Genomic DNA, 17,856 nt, shown 5'->3' on the forward strand with positions numbered 1-17,856 from the left:
CAGAGAGACACAATCAGGAGTTTTTCCAGATTGAATATTTCATAACTTGATGAAGTTTCTTGGTATGTAAAAAGATCAGCAGAGGCAAAGACTGGAACTCCAGCACTAGAAATTTTTTTTCATAAGTTTTACTTACATCTTTCATTGTCATCAGTTGATTGAATTGAATCAGATATTGAATATGACACTCAAAAGAGCCTATTTTAGTTCTGATAGCAAAGAACCTCTTTTAATGTTTTCGGGGAAAAAAGGAAGCATCTAGTTCATTCTAGAAGGTTTGCTATGTATAAACTGTAGTCCTATACCGCAAATATACTTTCCATAAGCATTTTTTTCTTTAAAGTTCTCTATTTTGAGCTGTAATATGGAAAATTTTACAACCGCTAATTTTTTTAAAGGATTTAAGTTAGCCAAAACAAGCATGTATTTCAGTAAAAGCCCATTTGATGATCTTCGTTCTGTTTCCTTAGTGAGATTAACAGGGAGAGAGAGACTATTTTTAACATAATTATTTTAAGGAAAGAGTAAAAAAGAAAAGTTATTTAATTTGGACATTTTAGTAGGTGGATTTGGGCTTACAGAATGTGGATGGTTTACAGTTTCTTGCTTTTTATTCCATTTAATACATTGAAAGGCATATTTAAAAGCATCTAATTTCTAAATGTTCATTGTGTTCCTTTTCTGAATTAGGCGATCCTCAAATCTTCTCAGAGTTCACCTCTTAGTCATGATCAGAAGTAGAAAATAATTATTTCAGTGACGTTTTTAAGCCTGATTTGCTTATAAAAGATTTGTGTTTCCATTCAGCTAACATTTGTTAAGTGCCAACAATGTGGTTGGTGTTGTGACTGCAAACATGAATAAATGTGGTGCCTGCCCTTGAGGATCTTGAGGTAGTGGGATAGGCAGTTAGTAACCAATTATTCTACACAAAGTGGTGAGAGCTCTGGTAAAAATATATACAAGTTGCAAGGGGAGCCCAGATTTGGTGGCACTTTACAAAGTCTGGGGAAGTTGGGAAGACTTCCTGGAGGAGGTGACAACTGGGCTGAGGCTTGAAGAATGCATAGGAAGGAGCTAGCTGGGTAACTGTAGTAGGGGAAAGAAATACCGGAGAGAATAGTCTACGTCCACACAGAGTCCCAAATAGCATGGTTGTGTGCAGTTAAGAGTCAGCTACTTTCACCAGTGAAAGGGGTGAAAAGTGGACAGAGACAGTGAAAGCAAGAGGTGGAGGTGAGGCTGTGGAGGGCCTTGTGTGCTAGATCAGGGAACTTGGTCAATAGATGAGGAGAGCCAGAAAGATGGTAACTGGGAATGACTTGCTCCAAGTTTCATTTTAGTATTGTTATGACTTTGATTTAGTTGCAACAATCACTTTTGATACTAGAGTCACTTATAATGAGTAACGGTTGGTAGAATAAATCGAACAAAAACTTTTTGCTAATGTCTTGCAAGAGTGCCATTTTGGCATCTTGCCTAATTGGCCAAATAGGTGTATAAGAGAAAAGTACCTCTGGGCTAAGCTGCATTTCATTCTGAATCACAGGACTAATTCGTCATGGAGTTCATGTCTAGCTTCCGGTCGTAGTTGTCGTAGGACTTATGCTAATCGTTTCTGGAGTTTACCTCAATTGTAAGACTTACACTAATTGTTTCTGGAGTTTATAGCCTTGTTTGTCCCTTTTATCCTGCCCTAAGGTATGTGCCTTGCTTGTCACTCCTGTCCTGATGAAGGCCTGATGGACCTTCTAAGGAGGGACCCCTACAACTACCCAAATCTCAAGATGAGCAAAGCCCAAAGGAGGCTCTTTCTGGATTTGTCTTTGGGAAAAAGTAATATTAAATTTAGGAATCCCTGAAATCAGAATCCCATGCAAAGTTTTGCAAGTTGGCATAAATTTGGGGCCATTCAGTGTTTCTATTTGGCTTATTTTATGTTATTTGTAGAGTTTGGTATAATTGAATGAAATCCATTCAGATATAAAGACTGTTACAAAAGAAAAAAAGGACTGTTAATATTCATATCTATGATTTGACCAGGACTATGCTGATAGTCTCTGATGGGTGATGATTTTTTTTTTTTTTTTTAAAGATTTTTTTATTTATTTGAGAGAGAGAATGAGAGATAGAGAGCATGAGACGGGGGAGGGTCAGAGAGAGAGGCAGACTCCCTGCTGAGCAGGGAGCCCGACGCGGGACTCGATCCCGGGACTCCAGGATCATGACCCGAGCCGAAGGCAGTTGCTTAACCAACTGAGCCACCCAGGCGCCCGATGGGTGATGATTTAAAAGTTGTATATCAGCAGTTTGAAAGCATTTCCTCATTGGTGACAGATATGATACACAGGGATATAAAGGTGCTCTAATGAAAATTGTTTAGTCTACAGTTTGTGGGACTTTCTGGTGGTCAAGTAGTTCAGTAGAGCCCAGTCCCCAGTAAGTGGGAATGCATTCTCTGATCTCTTAAAGGTATGCTAGAGATTAATTTGTTCACTTAATAGGCAAAAAAAAAAAAAAATGTTTTCAGCTGAAATATTAGGTGTTGAAACCCCTATTAATAAAAATAATGAATTAAGGAAGAATAAAGTGAAGTTGAATTATTTCATTTAATTTGAGATTACTGAAGCCTAGAAGCACCTGGGGAAACAAAAATAACACCCATGAAACAACTGGAAAGCATGGTAAGACAGCATAAAAGATCACGTGGGACCTACACTGAAGTCTTGCAATTTAAAAGAGGAGAGGAAGTCTCACAGAATACTTGAGACTAGACGTTGATGGTAAAGGATATAATTGAACGGGACAGATTGGCAAGAAAAGAACGAGCAACAACAAACAGTATTGTTCTTTCAAATTAAGGCCACGTGTATGACTTGGGTGAATTACAAGTAGTCCTCCAAGTTACTACTGACAGGGTTACAGTCAGAATAATAAAATTATAAGTGCCAAATATAGGTTTGTTGGCTTTCTTTTTTTTTTTTTAATGCAAGCTTTTTCCATACTATCTTATGTTGTTAAGGCGAGATTTCTTTCCATTATATCTTTTCTGCCCCAACCATTAATTTCTAATAAAAGGCACACTATAAAATAAAGAGGAAGTATGTACAGGATGCAGCCACAAGGTGGTTCTTATTACCTATAAAGAATGCCATTTCAGTGGTTGGGGAAAACTGTATTCCCAATAGGCAAACTTTGAATTATAGTTGTTAAAATCCACCACCACCACCACCCACCCCTCCGTGAGGTTCTGGAATTCCCTATCTGAAAACCTAGGAGATAATAACTTTGGAAAGAATTACTGTAGCTGTGTTCCAATTTCAGGAGACACATGTGTGTAATTTATTTTAGTAGCATTTTCCATCATTCCTCTCAGACTGAAAAACATGAGATCTAAAAAAAGGTGATAATTACTGACCATTTGTTACACACCGGAATGGGAGGAGTAGAGTTTGGCGACACCGTTTAACCCAAAAGAATCAATGCAGAAAAAATAGATCTCTAGAGCTTTGTAGGTGAAAAATTCCAAATAGCCTAGAACCAAAAGTACAGTGGACTGTGTTACCTTCTCCCTGCCTGTTGTTATGACGTTGCCAGGTTTTTATCTCCTCTGCAGAAGCTCAAAAAAATGCCCGCAGGGAAGGACCAGCCAGCAGCTGTCTTGCTGCAGGAGAGTTTGGCTACACACCAGTGTGAGATGTTTCGGTCTATAGAGAGTGGAGCCCCATGGCTGCTCTGGGGCACCTGGCTGCAGTAGGGACTACCCCAGCCTTGCCAACAAATGCTTGCAGCCAAGGTGGGCTTTGGTCATTCATATCTTTGCTCGGGGAAGAGGGGTCATGGTGTGGAGGCATGACTGTTTTAGTCGGATGAAGCAGGAAAGACAAGCTAACAGAGGCACACTGCTATGCCACAACTCCATCTCTTTCTTTCCATGACCCCTCTCTCAGCCCCTACCCCTAAAATACAAAGAAAATATCGATATGTTGAATCAGTACCCAACTAGCCCACTCCCCAGTATTTATTTTCCATTTATTTCCCCCATGAAACCTCAATGTGTGGCTCTTGTTGAACTGAAAGAAAAAGAAAAATACTAAGAAGAGCCTCTCTTATCTGCAGCCAACCACTTTGTGTGCAAAGACCACGATGATGATTTTTAGTTCTGTGAACAGAAGAACTGATAAAGTATATGTCAAACAATAAGTCTTGTACCGCTGCTTAAGGGGACGGGAAGTTTGGAGTAACTAATTGATCTCAAAGTCTCTGCCACTTCTAAAATGATACAGTCTTATGATATCCAAGGACATCATAGAATCAGTGGGAAATTGGAACTGAAAATAAACCCCAAATCGGGGTTAAGTCTTACAGCAAGTAGAATTGTCCTGATAAACCATTTTTCTTTGAATCTGTATCTGTGGTCTACAATTTGTTTTCAGACAGATGGTTTCTAGCACACATTTGGATAATCCATTGATAGGCTAGGTTCTTCCTGACGGACAGGCTGGACAATGTAGGTGGACACACACAATTGCTATATGGAAAACAAACAAACAAACAAAAAGCTCCATAATCCCTGCACATGAGCCCTTCTAACTTGCCTAAAAAACTGAAGAATCCATTGTGTGTGCCAGATATACATGTGGCCCAGCGATTTCCTATGGAAAATGTATTCTGTCTGGTAATTAAGATATAAATCAAGTTCACTTCACATATTCAAGTATTTCTACTGTCCTCTGTAGCCTGGCAGGTTTCTGGAGAACAGTTCTTCCTCTAAAACTAAAACATAACTGAAGTTTCCTCTGGCTGACAGCAAAGACAGTTTGGGACTGTTGTTTATGTTGTTTGATTTAATAAAATCTTGGCACTAAAAGTAAACTGGAATAGAGGCAGCAACTTCTCATAAACTATAATTCTGGCTGAACAAAGCAGACATGTGAAATAGCCATTATTCCCTTATTCATAGTGTTTTTGTGAAAGTCTGGTCTCTGCAGATTCTGTATTAACTTTTCAACATCTTTTCTCGTGGGCTTTGTAGAAAGGAGTGAAATGAGCTACCAGAGCATTAGGCACTTTATTGAGTTTCCTTGTAGGTGGGGTAGCAGGGCAATTGCTTCATCATTAAAGAAGAAAGAAATTTAGGGGATTGCTCAGTTTTGCAACTTTTCTTCTGGCGCAAGTATAGCTAAGAGCATGGAACTCCACTAGTCTATAAAAAGAGCAATTATTCTTTCACATGAATATATCCTTTTCATTACTTCTCACTTAGAATTCCCTAGTATGGGGGGGGGGGGAATGGTGGTGCCAGAAACACATAGCATCACTACAGACTTGGAGTGCAGCCCAGATCTGGAATTTCTTGTCCCCGTAGAAATGGGAGATACAAGAACGTCCCTGAGGACCTGCTGGGCAGCTAGTTGATGATACTGGACACCTGTTGTTGCCCTGCTCCTCAGCCCCCTGGCCCTGATCAGGACTTATTTTATCCTCTAGTAAGTGTCCCTGCAGCTCTGCCCTTTTACTCCTTATCTGTATTCCCAGGTCAGTACAAGGTCTACATGTGACAGGTATCCAGAAATGCCTGGAGAACTGATTGATTGGAATTCTCTTTCCCTTTTGGAGTGCCATTACTCATTTTTCATATTCTACTCTTCCGTTTCTCTCCCCCTGACTGAAGCCCTACCTGAATAGGGCTCAAATATTTCAAGACTACATCAGGGTAAAATTAGCTAACCAAACCACTCAGACCAACAAGCAGTTACAGGGTGGCCTTTCTGTATAAAAGCAGGTTGCTTGAAGTTTGAGACTTTTGTTAGAGTGAAAACCAAGTTTTTAAATCAATGGGAGTATATAAGTAAAAATTCATCAAATAATGAACACTATAATTTAGCTCTATTATCGGCAAAGATAGAGGGAAACGGTTATAGAGAGAAACAAAGGGAGGGAAGGCAGGAAATAACAGAAAAAAGTCTCCACCCTAACCAAACCTGAAGGTTAGTTCAGATTTGATCCTACAGGTTGGAGTGTCCCCAACTCTGACAGTTTTGACCATGAACTACAGATCCTACTGTTTGTAACCCTGGTTTTTCACTTTTCTATGAATTGGTATTTAATTATTATGCTGATTTTCACAGTTGTTCTCAAACTCTACCCTTTATTATCCCACTCTTCTGGAATAATGTTTTAGTACTTTCTAGGCTCTTTATTGAAATTTTAGAACTTTTTGATACTGTTTTTCTTAACCTATGAAGCTATTTTGATGGCAGGCAGAAAGATTCATCTGCCGAATTTTTGTTCCTCCCAATAACTCACTGGCTATATCCTTATTATAAACTTTACAACCCCAAAAGCAAGTATGTAGAGTTCTGCCTTGAGAGTTCTATGGCAATGTTTGTCAAGTTCCCCAATAATAAAATCACCTTTTAAAAAATCTTCTAGAGATAGAAGTTTAATACTAGAGAATATTTATAATCACTATGTACCAGGCACCTTTTATATGTGTTATCTCATTTCTTCCTCACAAAAAAACTCAAAAGGTATTTTTATACCCTTAAATAACATTATCCTCCTTTTTATATATGAAAAAATTGAGGCTCACAGAGTTTAAGGAACTTACCTTAAAGTCACATATTAGTGAGCTGTGAACCCAGGTCTTTGTGGCTCCATAGCCCATGACCTTAGCCACAGCACCTTGCTGCCTCCTGAGAGGGAGGCTCAGGAAGATTGGTTTTGTTTGGATCTATTCCCCCTGGGGCAGAACCTGACATGGCATTCTGCCAGTGCTGTTAGTCGCTTGGCTTGTCCTTGGAGATCCAGAGGCTTGATTACAATCATCATCTGGACTATACTCCATTTAGATACTGGTTTTGATGACATGGGTCTTTATAAATGGCTTTTTAAAATTTAATTTTCCTTTTTTTTTTGAGAGAGAGAGTGAGCACGGGAGGGGGGGGCAGAGAGAGAGGGAGAGAGAGAGAATCTTAAGCAGACTCCATGCTTAGTGCAGAGCCTGACCTCACAACCCTGAAATCATGACCTGAGCCCAAATCAAGAGTCGGACACTTAATCGACTGAGCCAGCCAGCTGCCCCGAATTTAATTTTCATTTTTATCTGAAGTATATATATATGGCTTTACAAGTCAAATGCTACAAAGTTGTTCATTCCTCTTCCGAAATTCTGTTTCCCAGAAGCAACCATTTTCAATTTTTTTTCAGCTTTATTATGGTATAATTGACCAAACTCTAAGATATTTAAAGTATATACAACATGATGGTTTGATAAACATACACATTGTGAAATGATGTCCCCCCCCCATCGCTTAATTAACAGAACCATCACCTTGTATACTTACCTATTTGGGGGTTGAGGGTGAGAACTTTTAAAGTCTACTCTTAGCACATTTCAATCATATAATGCAATGTTATCAACTATAGTTACCGTATTACACATTGGATCCTCAGATCTTATTCATCTTATAACTGAAAGTTTGTTCCCTTTGACCAAGATCTATTTCCCCCAGGCCCTGGAAACCACTTTTCTACTCTATTTCTACGAGTTTGACTTTTTTTGAGATTGAACATATAAGGGATACCATGCAAGCATTCCCATTACTCCACATCCTCACCAGCATCTGTTAACCTCTTGTCTTTTTGTTAATAGATATCCTAACAGGTGTGAGATAATACCTCATTGTGCTTTTGATTTGCCTCTCCCAGACAACTAGTGATGGCCTTCATGTATCTGTTGGCCATCTGTATATCTTCTTTGGAAAAAATGTCTATTTAAGTCTGTTGCCCATTTTTTAATTCAGGTACTTTTTTGCTATTGAGTTGCATATGTTCCCTATATATTTTTATATTAGCCCCTTAACACATACATGTTTTACAAATATTTTCTCCCATTCTATAGGTTGTCTTTTCTTTGTGTTGATGGTTTCCTTTGCTGTGCAGAAGCCTTTTAGTTTTATGTAGTCCCACTTATTTTAGCTTCTGTTGCCTTTATTTTTGGTATCAAATCAAAAAAAATTATTGCCAAGTCTGAGGTCAGGGAGATTACCCCCTATATGTTCTTCCATTAGTTTTGTGGTTGCAGATTTTATATTCAAGTATTTAATCCATTTTGAGTTAATTTTGTGTATGGTATAAGATAGTGGTCCAGTTTCTTTCTCTTGCACATGGCTGTCCAGTTTTCCCAACACCATTTATTTGAAGAGACTGTCCTTTCCCCCAATTGTATATTCTTGTCTCCTTTGTCATAAATTCACCATATATGGATGATTTTATTTCTGTGCTATTATGTTCCATTGATTTATGTATCTGTTTTTATGCCAATACCATACTATTTTTTTGGTTACTAAAGCTTTGTAATATAGCTGGAAATCCACGATCATGATGCCTTCAGCTCTGTTCTTTCTCAAGATTGCTTGGGCCATTGTGGGTCTTCTGTGGTTCCATACAAATTACAGGATTCATTGTTGTATTTTTGTGAAAAATGCCTTTGAAATTTTGATAGAAAATGCATTGAACCTATAGATTTCTTTGGAAAGCAGGGAAATTTTAACAATATTGATTCTTCTAATCCATTAATATGGAACATCTTTCCTTGTGTGTTTTCCTCAATTCCTTTCATATTTCTTATAGTTTTCAGTGTGCAGATCTCTTACCTCCTTGGATAAATTTATTCCTAAGTATTTTATGCTTTTTGATGCTATTATAAATGGGGTTGTTTTCTTAATTTCTCTTTCTGAAAGTTCATTGTTGGTATATAAAAACACAACTGATTTTTGTATACGGATTTTGTACCCTGCAACTTGACCAAATTTGTTTATTCTAACAGTGTTTTGGTAGAGTCTTTAGGGTTTTCTATATATAATACCATGTCATCCACAAATAGAGATAGTTGTACTTCTTCCTTTCTGATTTGGATGCCAGAATTTGTTTTTTTGCCTAATTGTTCTGCCTAGGATTTCCAGTATTATGTCAAATAAAAGTGGCAAGAGTGGGCATCCTTGTCTTTTTCCTGATTGAGAGGGAAAGGTTTCAGCATTTCACTGTTGAATATGATGTTAGCTGTGGGCTTGTCATTTATGGCCTTTATTATGTAGATATGTTGCCTCCATACCACTTTGTTGAGAGTTTTTGTCATGAAAGTATGTTGAATTTCATCTAATGCTTTTCTGCATCTATTGAGATCACATAGATTATACCTCATCTTGTTGAGGTGGTATATCACATTGATTGATTTGTGGATGTTGAACCATCTTCGTATCCCTGGACTGAATCCCACTTGATCATGTTCTGTTTGGATTATCTATTTCTTTATCATTCAGTCTTGGTAGGTTGTATGTTTCTAGGAATGTATCCATTTTTTTCTACATTATGCAATTTGTTGGAGTATAGTTGGTTATAGTAGTCTCCTATTTTGGGGGGGATCAGTTGTAATGTCTCCTCTTTCATTTTTGATTTTATTTGAGTCTTTTTTCTTAACTACTCTACAGTTTTGTCAATTTTGTTTATCTTGTGGAAAACCAGCTCTTAGCTTCATTGATCTTTCTATTGTTTTTCTGGTCTCTTATTTCATTTATTTCTATTCTGATCTTTGTTATTTCCTTTCTTCTAACAACTTTGGGCTTAGTTTGTTCTTTTTGTAGTTCTTTGAGCTGTAAAGTTAGGTTGTTTATTTGATATCTTTTTTTCTTAATGTATGTATTTATCATTATGTATTTCCCTTTTCATATTGCTTTTGCTGCATCTCTTAAGTTTTGATATATTTCCATTTTCATTTGTCTCAAGATATTTTTGATTACTCTTTTGATTTCCTCTTGGACCTATTGGTTGTTCAGGAGCATGTTGTTTAAACTCCACATATTTGTGAATTTTCCAGTTTTCTTCGTGTAATTTCTAGTTTCTCACCATGAGGGTTAGAAAAAAAATGCTTGATATGATTTGTTTTCTTTAGTTTTTCAAGACTTGTTTTGTGGCCTAAAATACATCCATCCCAAAGAATGTTACATGTGTGCTTGAGAATATGTATTCAGATGGAATGTTCTGTAAATGTCTGTTAGATCTTTCCAGTCCAAGGTGTTAAGTCCAATGTTTCATTATTATTTTCTGTCTGGATGGTACCCCTGCTTCCTTTGCTTTCCATGTGAATGGTATGTCTTTTTCCACCCCTTCACTTTCAGTCTATGTGTGTCCTTAAAGCTGAAGTGAGTCTCTTATAAGCAGCATTTACTTGGTTCTTGTTTTTTGTCCATTAAGCCACTCTTTGTACTTGGATTGGAGAATTTCGCCTATTGACCTTTAAAGTTGTTCTTGGTAGGTTTGGACTTAGTATGGCTATTTTGTTCATTGTTTTCTGGTTGTTTTGTAATTCTTTTGTTCCTTTATTTCCTCTTTTGCTCTCTTCCCTTGTGATTTGATGATTTTCTGTAGAGGTTTGCTTTGATTGCTTTCTCTTTATCTTCTGTGTATCTACTATAGGTTATTGTTTTTGTTACCATGAGGCTTAGACCATTTATGAGTCTATTTTAAGCTAATAACAACTTAACTTCAAACACATACAAAAGCTCTACATTTTTACACTCTCCCCTCCACATCGTTTCTGATATCACAATTTACTTTTTTTACATTGTTGTTATCATTAACAAATTGTTGCAGCATAGTTATTTTTAATACTTTCCTATTTTAAGCTTCACATTAGAGCTATAAGTGATTTGCCCACCATGATTACATTAGAATATTCTGAATATAGCTATGCATTTATCTTTACCAGTGAGTTTTATACTTTTATATGTTTTCTTGGGGCTAATTGGTATCCTTTAGTTTCAGCTAGAACTCTCTAACATTTGTTGTAAGGCCAGTGTAGTGGGGATGAATTCTCAGTTTTTGTTTGAGAAACTCTTTCCTTCAATTCTGAAGGACAATTTCGCTGGGTAGTTTGTTTGTTTTAACTTTAGCATGTCGAATATATCAGGTCCACTCTCTTCTGGCCTGAATGTTTCTGCTGAAAAATCTGCTGGTAGTATTATGGAAATTCCTTTGTATGAAACAAGGTGCTTTTCTCTTGCTTCTTTTAGATTCTTTGTCTTGGACTTTTGACAGTTTAATTATAATGTGTCTGTGTGGATATCTTTAGATTCTCCTATATGGAACTCCTTGGACTTCCTGGATCTGGATGTCTGTTTCTTTCCCCCAGGTTAAGGAATTTTTTAGCCAGTAAATTTCTTTACATGCACTTTCTGCCCCTTTCTCTCTCCTCCTTCTGGGATCCATGTAATGCCTATCTTGGTCTACTTGATGGTGTCCCATATGTCTCTTAGCTATTTTCACTAATTTTCATTCTTTTATCTTTTGGCTCCTCTGATTAGATGATTAGATTTGGCTTCCTCTGCCCTGTCTTCAAGTTTGCTGATCCTTTGGCCCACTTCACCTAGTCTGCTGTTGAACTCCTCTAATGAATTTTTCAGTTCAGTTATTGTATTCTTCAGCTAAGTGATTTTTGTTTGGTATTTTTTAAATAGTCTCTCTTTGTTGAAATTCTCGCTGTGTTCATGCATTTGTCTCTTGACCTTGGTAAGCATCTTTATGACTATTACTTTGAATTCACAGGTAAATCACTATTTCATTGAGATCTGTTTCTGTAGATGTTCCTTGTTTTGTTTGGAACATATTCTTCTGTTTCTTCAATTTCCTTGATTCTTTGTTCATTTCTGCACGTTAGGTAAAACAGCCACCTCTCCCAGTCTTGATAGAATGGTCTCGTGTAGGAAATGAATCTCTTGAATCAGGCCAGCCCAAGTTCCTAGTTGTCCCTCAAACCTCTGAGGTTGTCCCAGCCACCTGCTTTGTTGTTAGTGGCTCCCTGTAGCTGAGGGTGCTCCAAAACCCATCAGTGTCCCAAAGGTGAGAATTGCAATCAGCATCTGGATGCAGGCTAATATAAACTGGACCCTCAGAGAGCAGCTAGGATACTATGTACTTAATCCCCTCTCCAGAGAGACACTGGAAGATGGGCATTTTTGCCTGCTCTCTCTGTGCTAGGCCCAGGATATAGCCAGTAGGAGTGCTCCTGTACCTGTTAAAAACTGCTTTGTGTGCTACAGGATTATGGGACTCAAGAATGCAAGCCCCATTGGTTCTCAGAGCCAGGCAACAGGGGACATCCCTTGAACAGCAGCTCCAAAAGCTGGGATGCCAGACATTTGTACACTCCTTCCAGGGAGATACTGGTGACTTAGTTTTACTGTTGCAGCAGGCTGGAGGGAGGGGACAAGAAAGGCGTCCACCAGTTTCCCAGTCTCTGGTGAGGATTGCAGCCAGCCAGTATGTATATGTTATAATTAGAAGCCTCACCCTCAGATAGCAGGTTTTTAAAAAAATTTTTAATTTAAGTTCTATTTAGTTAACATAAAGTGTATTCTTAGTTTCAGGAGTAGAATTTAGTGATTCATCAACTGCATATTACACCCACTGCTCATTATGTCAAGTGCCCTTCTAATGTCCATCACCCAATTACCCCATCCCCCCCCACCTCCCCTCCAGCAACCCTGAGTTTGTTTCCCTATAGTTAAGAGTCTCTTATGGCTTGCCCCCCGCTCTGTTTTTCTCTTATTTTATTTTTCCTTCCCTTCCCCTATGTTCATCAGATAGCAGCTTTTAAAGTATGCAAATAAACCTCTTTCAGGGAAGACTGGTATATGGGTAGTTTTGCCTATTCCCTCTGTGCTGAGCCCTGGGGGTTTAGCTGGTTAAGAACTGCTTCTTGGCTACAGTCCTGTGGGACTTGTGAATGGAAGCCCTATTGGCTTTTAGAACTAGGTGTTTATGGGCCTCATCCCTCAGGTGGGAGTCTTAAAAGTTGGGGTACTAGATGTGAGGTCCAAACCCTTTGCTCCTCATGGAGAAGCTAGGAGTTGAGAATTTGCTCCCAATTACAGGACACTGTGCCCGGAGCAGGGTTTATGGCAAGAGTGTGCCTCAGCCTTTCCTACCCGTTTCTAGGTGGGTATTCTTTCATTTGCCCGATGTGTATGAGCTGCTTGGCTAGTTTCTAGATCTTTCAGAGAGAACTACTCCATGTGCAGCTGTATATATGATTTGCCTGTGGGAGAAGAGGTGCTCAGGAGCCTTCTATTTCACCATCTTAGTCAACTCTCTTCCATTTTCATTTATTTTCACTATTTCTTCTGTTAATTAAATCCGTATTTCTAGACTGACCATTTCTCAAAAAGGCAAAATACATTGCTTTGTTCCAGGTGTTTGTTTATGGCAGTATCTCCTAGAATCCCTCACCATCCTTTTGCCCCTATCGCCTATATCCTTTGTCTAATTTTACTCTCTTCCTTTGTGGCATTCCTTGAGAAATACATCTTTAGAATAGATTATTATATGGAAGATAATATTTTTGAGTTCTTATATATAGTCCAGAAATATCCTTGTTTTACTGATACTGTTGTTTAGGCAGACACAGATTTTTGAAAAAAATGAAGACTTTTAAAGGTATTGTTTGATTGTTTTGTTTTTTGTTTTTTGTGGGTTTTTTTAGTATTTTATTTATTTTAGAGATAGAGATAGATAGATAGGGGAAAGCCAGGACCAGAGGGAGACGGACAAGCAGACTCCACACTGAGTGCAGAGCCTAACGTGGGGCTCAATCTCACAACCCTGAGATTATGACCTGAGCTGAAATCAAGAGTCAGATGCTTAACCGACTGAGCCACCCAGGTGCCCCTGTTCATTGTTTTCTAACTTCCAGTGCTAAGAAGTTAAATGTTATTCTCAGTCTGGATCCTTTGAATGGGACCAATTTTCTTCTCAAACTTTTAAGATCTTGTCTTTATCCCAATGCTCTAAAATTTTTCAACTTGTCTGCTTTGGTTAGTCTTTCTTCTTTTTTTAACTTTTGCTGAGGATATAGACCTTTTAAATCTGGAAACCCATGTCTTTCAACTCTGAGAAATTACTTACTTTCTAGGATAATTGTGCCCCTTTTCCCCATCTCTCTCTTCTGGAATCTACTACTTAGGTGTTATATTCCCTAGAACAATCAGATTTCCTTATTTTTGCTTATTTTTCATCTATTTGTCCTAGTATTTGTATAACCTGATCTTCCAAAACTTCTATTTAATGTTTTATTCTACGTTCAAAAATAACATCTTTTATGAAAACTTTTAATAGCATCCTGTGCTTATTCCCTATGTGAAATCAGTATTTTCTGAGACATTACTCTTAGACCTTGAGTGTTCTAAATCTCGTGATAGAATGTGCTACCTGAGAAAGATTTTGCCGCTTCAAATATTTTCTTTGTGTAGGGTTTGATCACCCAACAATATAGGCCTTTTAGTTTCCCTCCTGTTAATTAAACTTAGTTTTAAATGGTTTCTTCAAAACTTGTCAAGTATCATAAAGTGTTGGCAAGAAAACAGAAAAAGTAGCGTATGAACATCTGTGGAGCTGAAGTCTAAATAACAGTGAAATAAAAAGACATAGAGATGATTCCAGCAATCAGACTTGGCCCAAGCACAGGGTTTTTGGCAATGGCCTGGAATGTGGAATGCACTGCCCGCTTAAATCAAGGTCCAGATGCTTGTAATTTCTTTTTTCCAGTTTCCATTCACCATAATGGTGTGTGTGTTTTTTTAAGGTCCTCAGGCCTCTGAGCAAGAATTTAATCTTTAGAAAATGTTCCATGCCCAAACATCTTATGTGCATGCAGTTTATTTAAATGAGTGACATGGTTTTATATCAGCATTCTTATTGCAAGTGGTAATGGCACCTTATATCAGTTATTAAGTTTACAAAATGCTTTGATGTGTAGTCTCACTAAAAACCCTGGAAGCTTTAATCCTCATGGCACAGTTTGCAAAAGCAGACAGTAATAGTACAATGATTAAGAGTCTCATTGTTCTTGACCGAAAAATAGGGTAATTCTGATCTTGTAGCATTTGTGTGTGTTGTATTACTTTATATATGTACAATTAATGTGTCTCATATATAGCAAACAGTGGTTGCCTTTGTTGTAATGCTGGAATCTGTCATCTTAGAGATTCTAGCTGTATTGTAATGCAAGGCCTCAGTAGTCAAGAATCTGATTTCCTGGAGCTCCAGAAAGTTGTTACTTCTCCACTTAGTATCCTCTATACCAAATGGAGCTGTCTTCCTTCTGTTTTTCACTCATTTATAAAACGTATTTCCATCTTTTATGTGTTCTGCATTCTTTTTTTTTTTTTTTTTTTTAGATTTTATTTATTTATTTGACAGAGAGAGACACAGCGAGAGAGGGAACACAAGCGGGGGAGTGGGAGAGGGAGAAGCAGGCCTCCCGCAGAGCGGAAAGCCCGATGCGGGGCTCGATCCCAGGACCCCGGGATCATGACCTGAGCCGAAGGCAGACGCTTAACGACTGAGCCACCCAGGCGCCCCTATGTGTTCTGCATTCTTATTCAATTACAAACTTCTCAAAAATGGGAATTATCTCCCAAAGGCCTTGTACAAATTTGAGACTCGAAATACTATCAGCTGACTCAAGTTGATTTTACACTCAAAATTTTCCTGCTAAGTCTGCTGTTGAAAAGAACTCTTAGTTTCAGGCAAATGCAAACAGCTTTAATGCCTGAATTTCTTTTTTTTTTTTTAAGATTTTATTTATTTATTTGACAGAGAGAGAACACGGTGAGAGAGGGAACACAAGCAGGGAGGGTGGGAGAGGGAGAAGCAGGCTTCCTGCTGAGCAGGGAGCCCGATGCGGGGCTCGATCCCAGGACCCTGGGACCATGACCCGAGCCGAAGGCAGACGCTTAATGACTGAGCCACCCAGGTGCCCCACTTCCTGAATTTCTTAAGAGGATTTGCTCTGTTTAAGTATCCTATGAATGAAATGTGTCATATTGCATAGCAAGTTAATGCATAATTCTTAGACTCAAACATACTTAGAACGCCAAGGCATCTAGGTTTGTGTTTTTTTAATGTAAAGAGTTACGGCCTAGCCTATATGAATCTGCTTTATACAGGAAAAGTCAGTATTTGTGCCCATGCTCTTCATGGTGATACTACCATTTCCCTATTGTGGAGATGTGGCTTCCTGTGATGGACAGAACACCAGAATTCCAGGAGACAGAAACAGGAAGTCCTTGCAAAGAAATACTTTCATGTGCATCTGTTCCCCTAGCTTAGCCTAGTAGTTCTCAAATGTCAGTGGGTATATGATTCACCTCAGGAACTTGTTATAAATGCCTACTTAGACCCCCTCAAAAAATTGATTCAGTAGCCAAGATGAAGCAAGAAATTTGCGTGTTAAACAAACTTTCCCAAATGCCCCTCTGTCATGTGGTTCTGACATAGGTAGTTCAAGCCCCACAAGGAGAAACAGTGCCTAAGTCTGAGGCCATACCCAGGGGTGGGATAGTAAGAAATAAAAGGCAACCTTTCCATTAAGTAGCTAAGTAGCTAAAACATTTGAAGGAAAGAGAGACTCCTTGTTGCTGGAATTAGCCTGGGTCCACCACATACCTCTTTCCTATATGTTCCTTACCAACTTGCCTAGTTGCTTCTGCTAGTTGGCTGTCTTTTTAAAAACGCCAATCTCTTTTATTAACTTAATCCTTATACAAAACATTAGACAAGGTGTCTGGAAAGTAAAGCGTTTATTTCCCCATGATGCTTCTCAAATATATGTGTACTCCCTGTCCTCATGATTTCAAAATAGAATTAGGAAGGATTTCAGTATAACAAAGGAAGGTTGTTTCCTACCCCTGGAGAATATATTACAATTTTTAAAAAAAAAATTTCTCTCCTACACAGCTACGAATTCCAGGTGAAACCCAAAAACCCACTTGGAGAAGGCCCACCCAGCAACACAGTGGCATTCAATACTGAATCAGGTAATCACATCAACAGTAATGTAAAGGGCCACAGTGTTTTGCCTAAGGAGCTTCTTTGAAACCCAGCTAAATAAACAGTGTATAAATAAAGCGTTTCTTGAATTTTGAAAAAGCAAATTGGTAAAGGTAGCCTTCAGGAAACTACATACATCTTTTCTCATTTCTTTTGATGTCAGAAAAAAAGGCATATCAGTTTAAAAGATAAAAACTGTATCAGTATACTCAAAAAACTAGTGAATGAATGCTCCTCTGTATGCTTAGAATCAATGCCTAGAATCAAAATATCAGACAGTCATAGGACATCCAGAAAGGGAATTCATTTGGTAGTTTTTTTGATGAGCAGCTGTGGAATTTTCTGACCTTGTACACTCCAATTCCTTTAAAAGAGACATCTGTACTCACAGCATTATTTGTGTCATTTTTACACCAACTGCACTTCATGGCATACTGGTGATTTTACCACCAGCAGTTTCTGTCTGAATCTGAAAGAGGAAGCCTTAAAATGGAGTGAGAGCCTGAAGAGCAACAAAGATCCCAAAAGATAAAGCTGAGTACCTGGCAGGAGAGACTGTTCAATGGAAAATAATTCTGAAACAAAATACACTTTCAAATTCAGTCTTTAGCAAGAGTGTACCACTCTGCAGGTCAGACTGAACTGTAAGCATCCATCTTCTTCCCTACACCACTGGCACACTGGGGCTTACTTACCTAATGTAACATCTGACTCTCTGTTTGCTATTTCTCTTAGCGGACCCAAGAGTGAGCGAGCCAATTTCTGGTAAGTACCTATCTCAGCATGAACACAACTACATGCTTTTCTAAACTGATTCAACTAAATAGGCATGGCAGAATTTTGGTCATGATTTCATTTTAGTCCATTTAGTCTTAGAATATCAGCCAGGTGGGAATGCTTACCTAAAACATTCCCTAACATTGAGGAACCTATAATGTTTGGGGAACAAGTTGGGTATTTTGAAAC

The 17,856-nt window shown here is 38.3% G+C and overlaps 1 protein-coding gene across 3 annotated transcripts in view; it reads left to right on the forward strand.

The window, feature by feature from the left end:
• The window catches only part of ABI3BP (ABI family member 3 binding protein), a 242,073-nt gene that overhangs the window by 219,602 nt on the left and 4,615 nt on the right, over nt 1-17,856 (forward strand). For all 3 annotated transcript variants that reach the window (XM_081797763.1, XM_081797752.1, XM_081797759.1), the window contains 2 exons: nt 16,798-16,877; nt 17,626-17,655. In XM_081797763.1, coding sequence (XP_081653889.1) covers nt 16,798-16,877; nt 17,626-17,655 — 110 coding nt within the window. The remainder of the gene's footprint in view (nt 1-16,797; nt 16,878-17,625; nt 17,656-17,856) is intronic.

Source organism: Leptonychotes weddellii, chromosome 1 (genome assembly GCF_054177405.1).
Source record: "Leptonychotes weddellii isolate Sample4059 chromosome 1, ASM5417740v2, whole genome shotgun sequence".
In the NCBI taxonomy this organism is placed as follows: domain Eukaryota; kingdom Metazoa; phylum Chordata; class Mammalia; order Carnivora; family Phocidae; genus Leptonychotes; species Leptonychotes weddellii.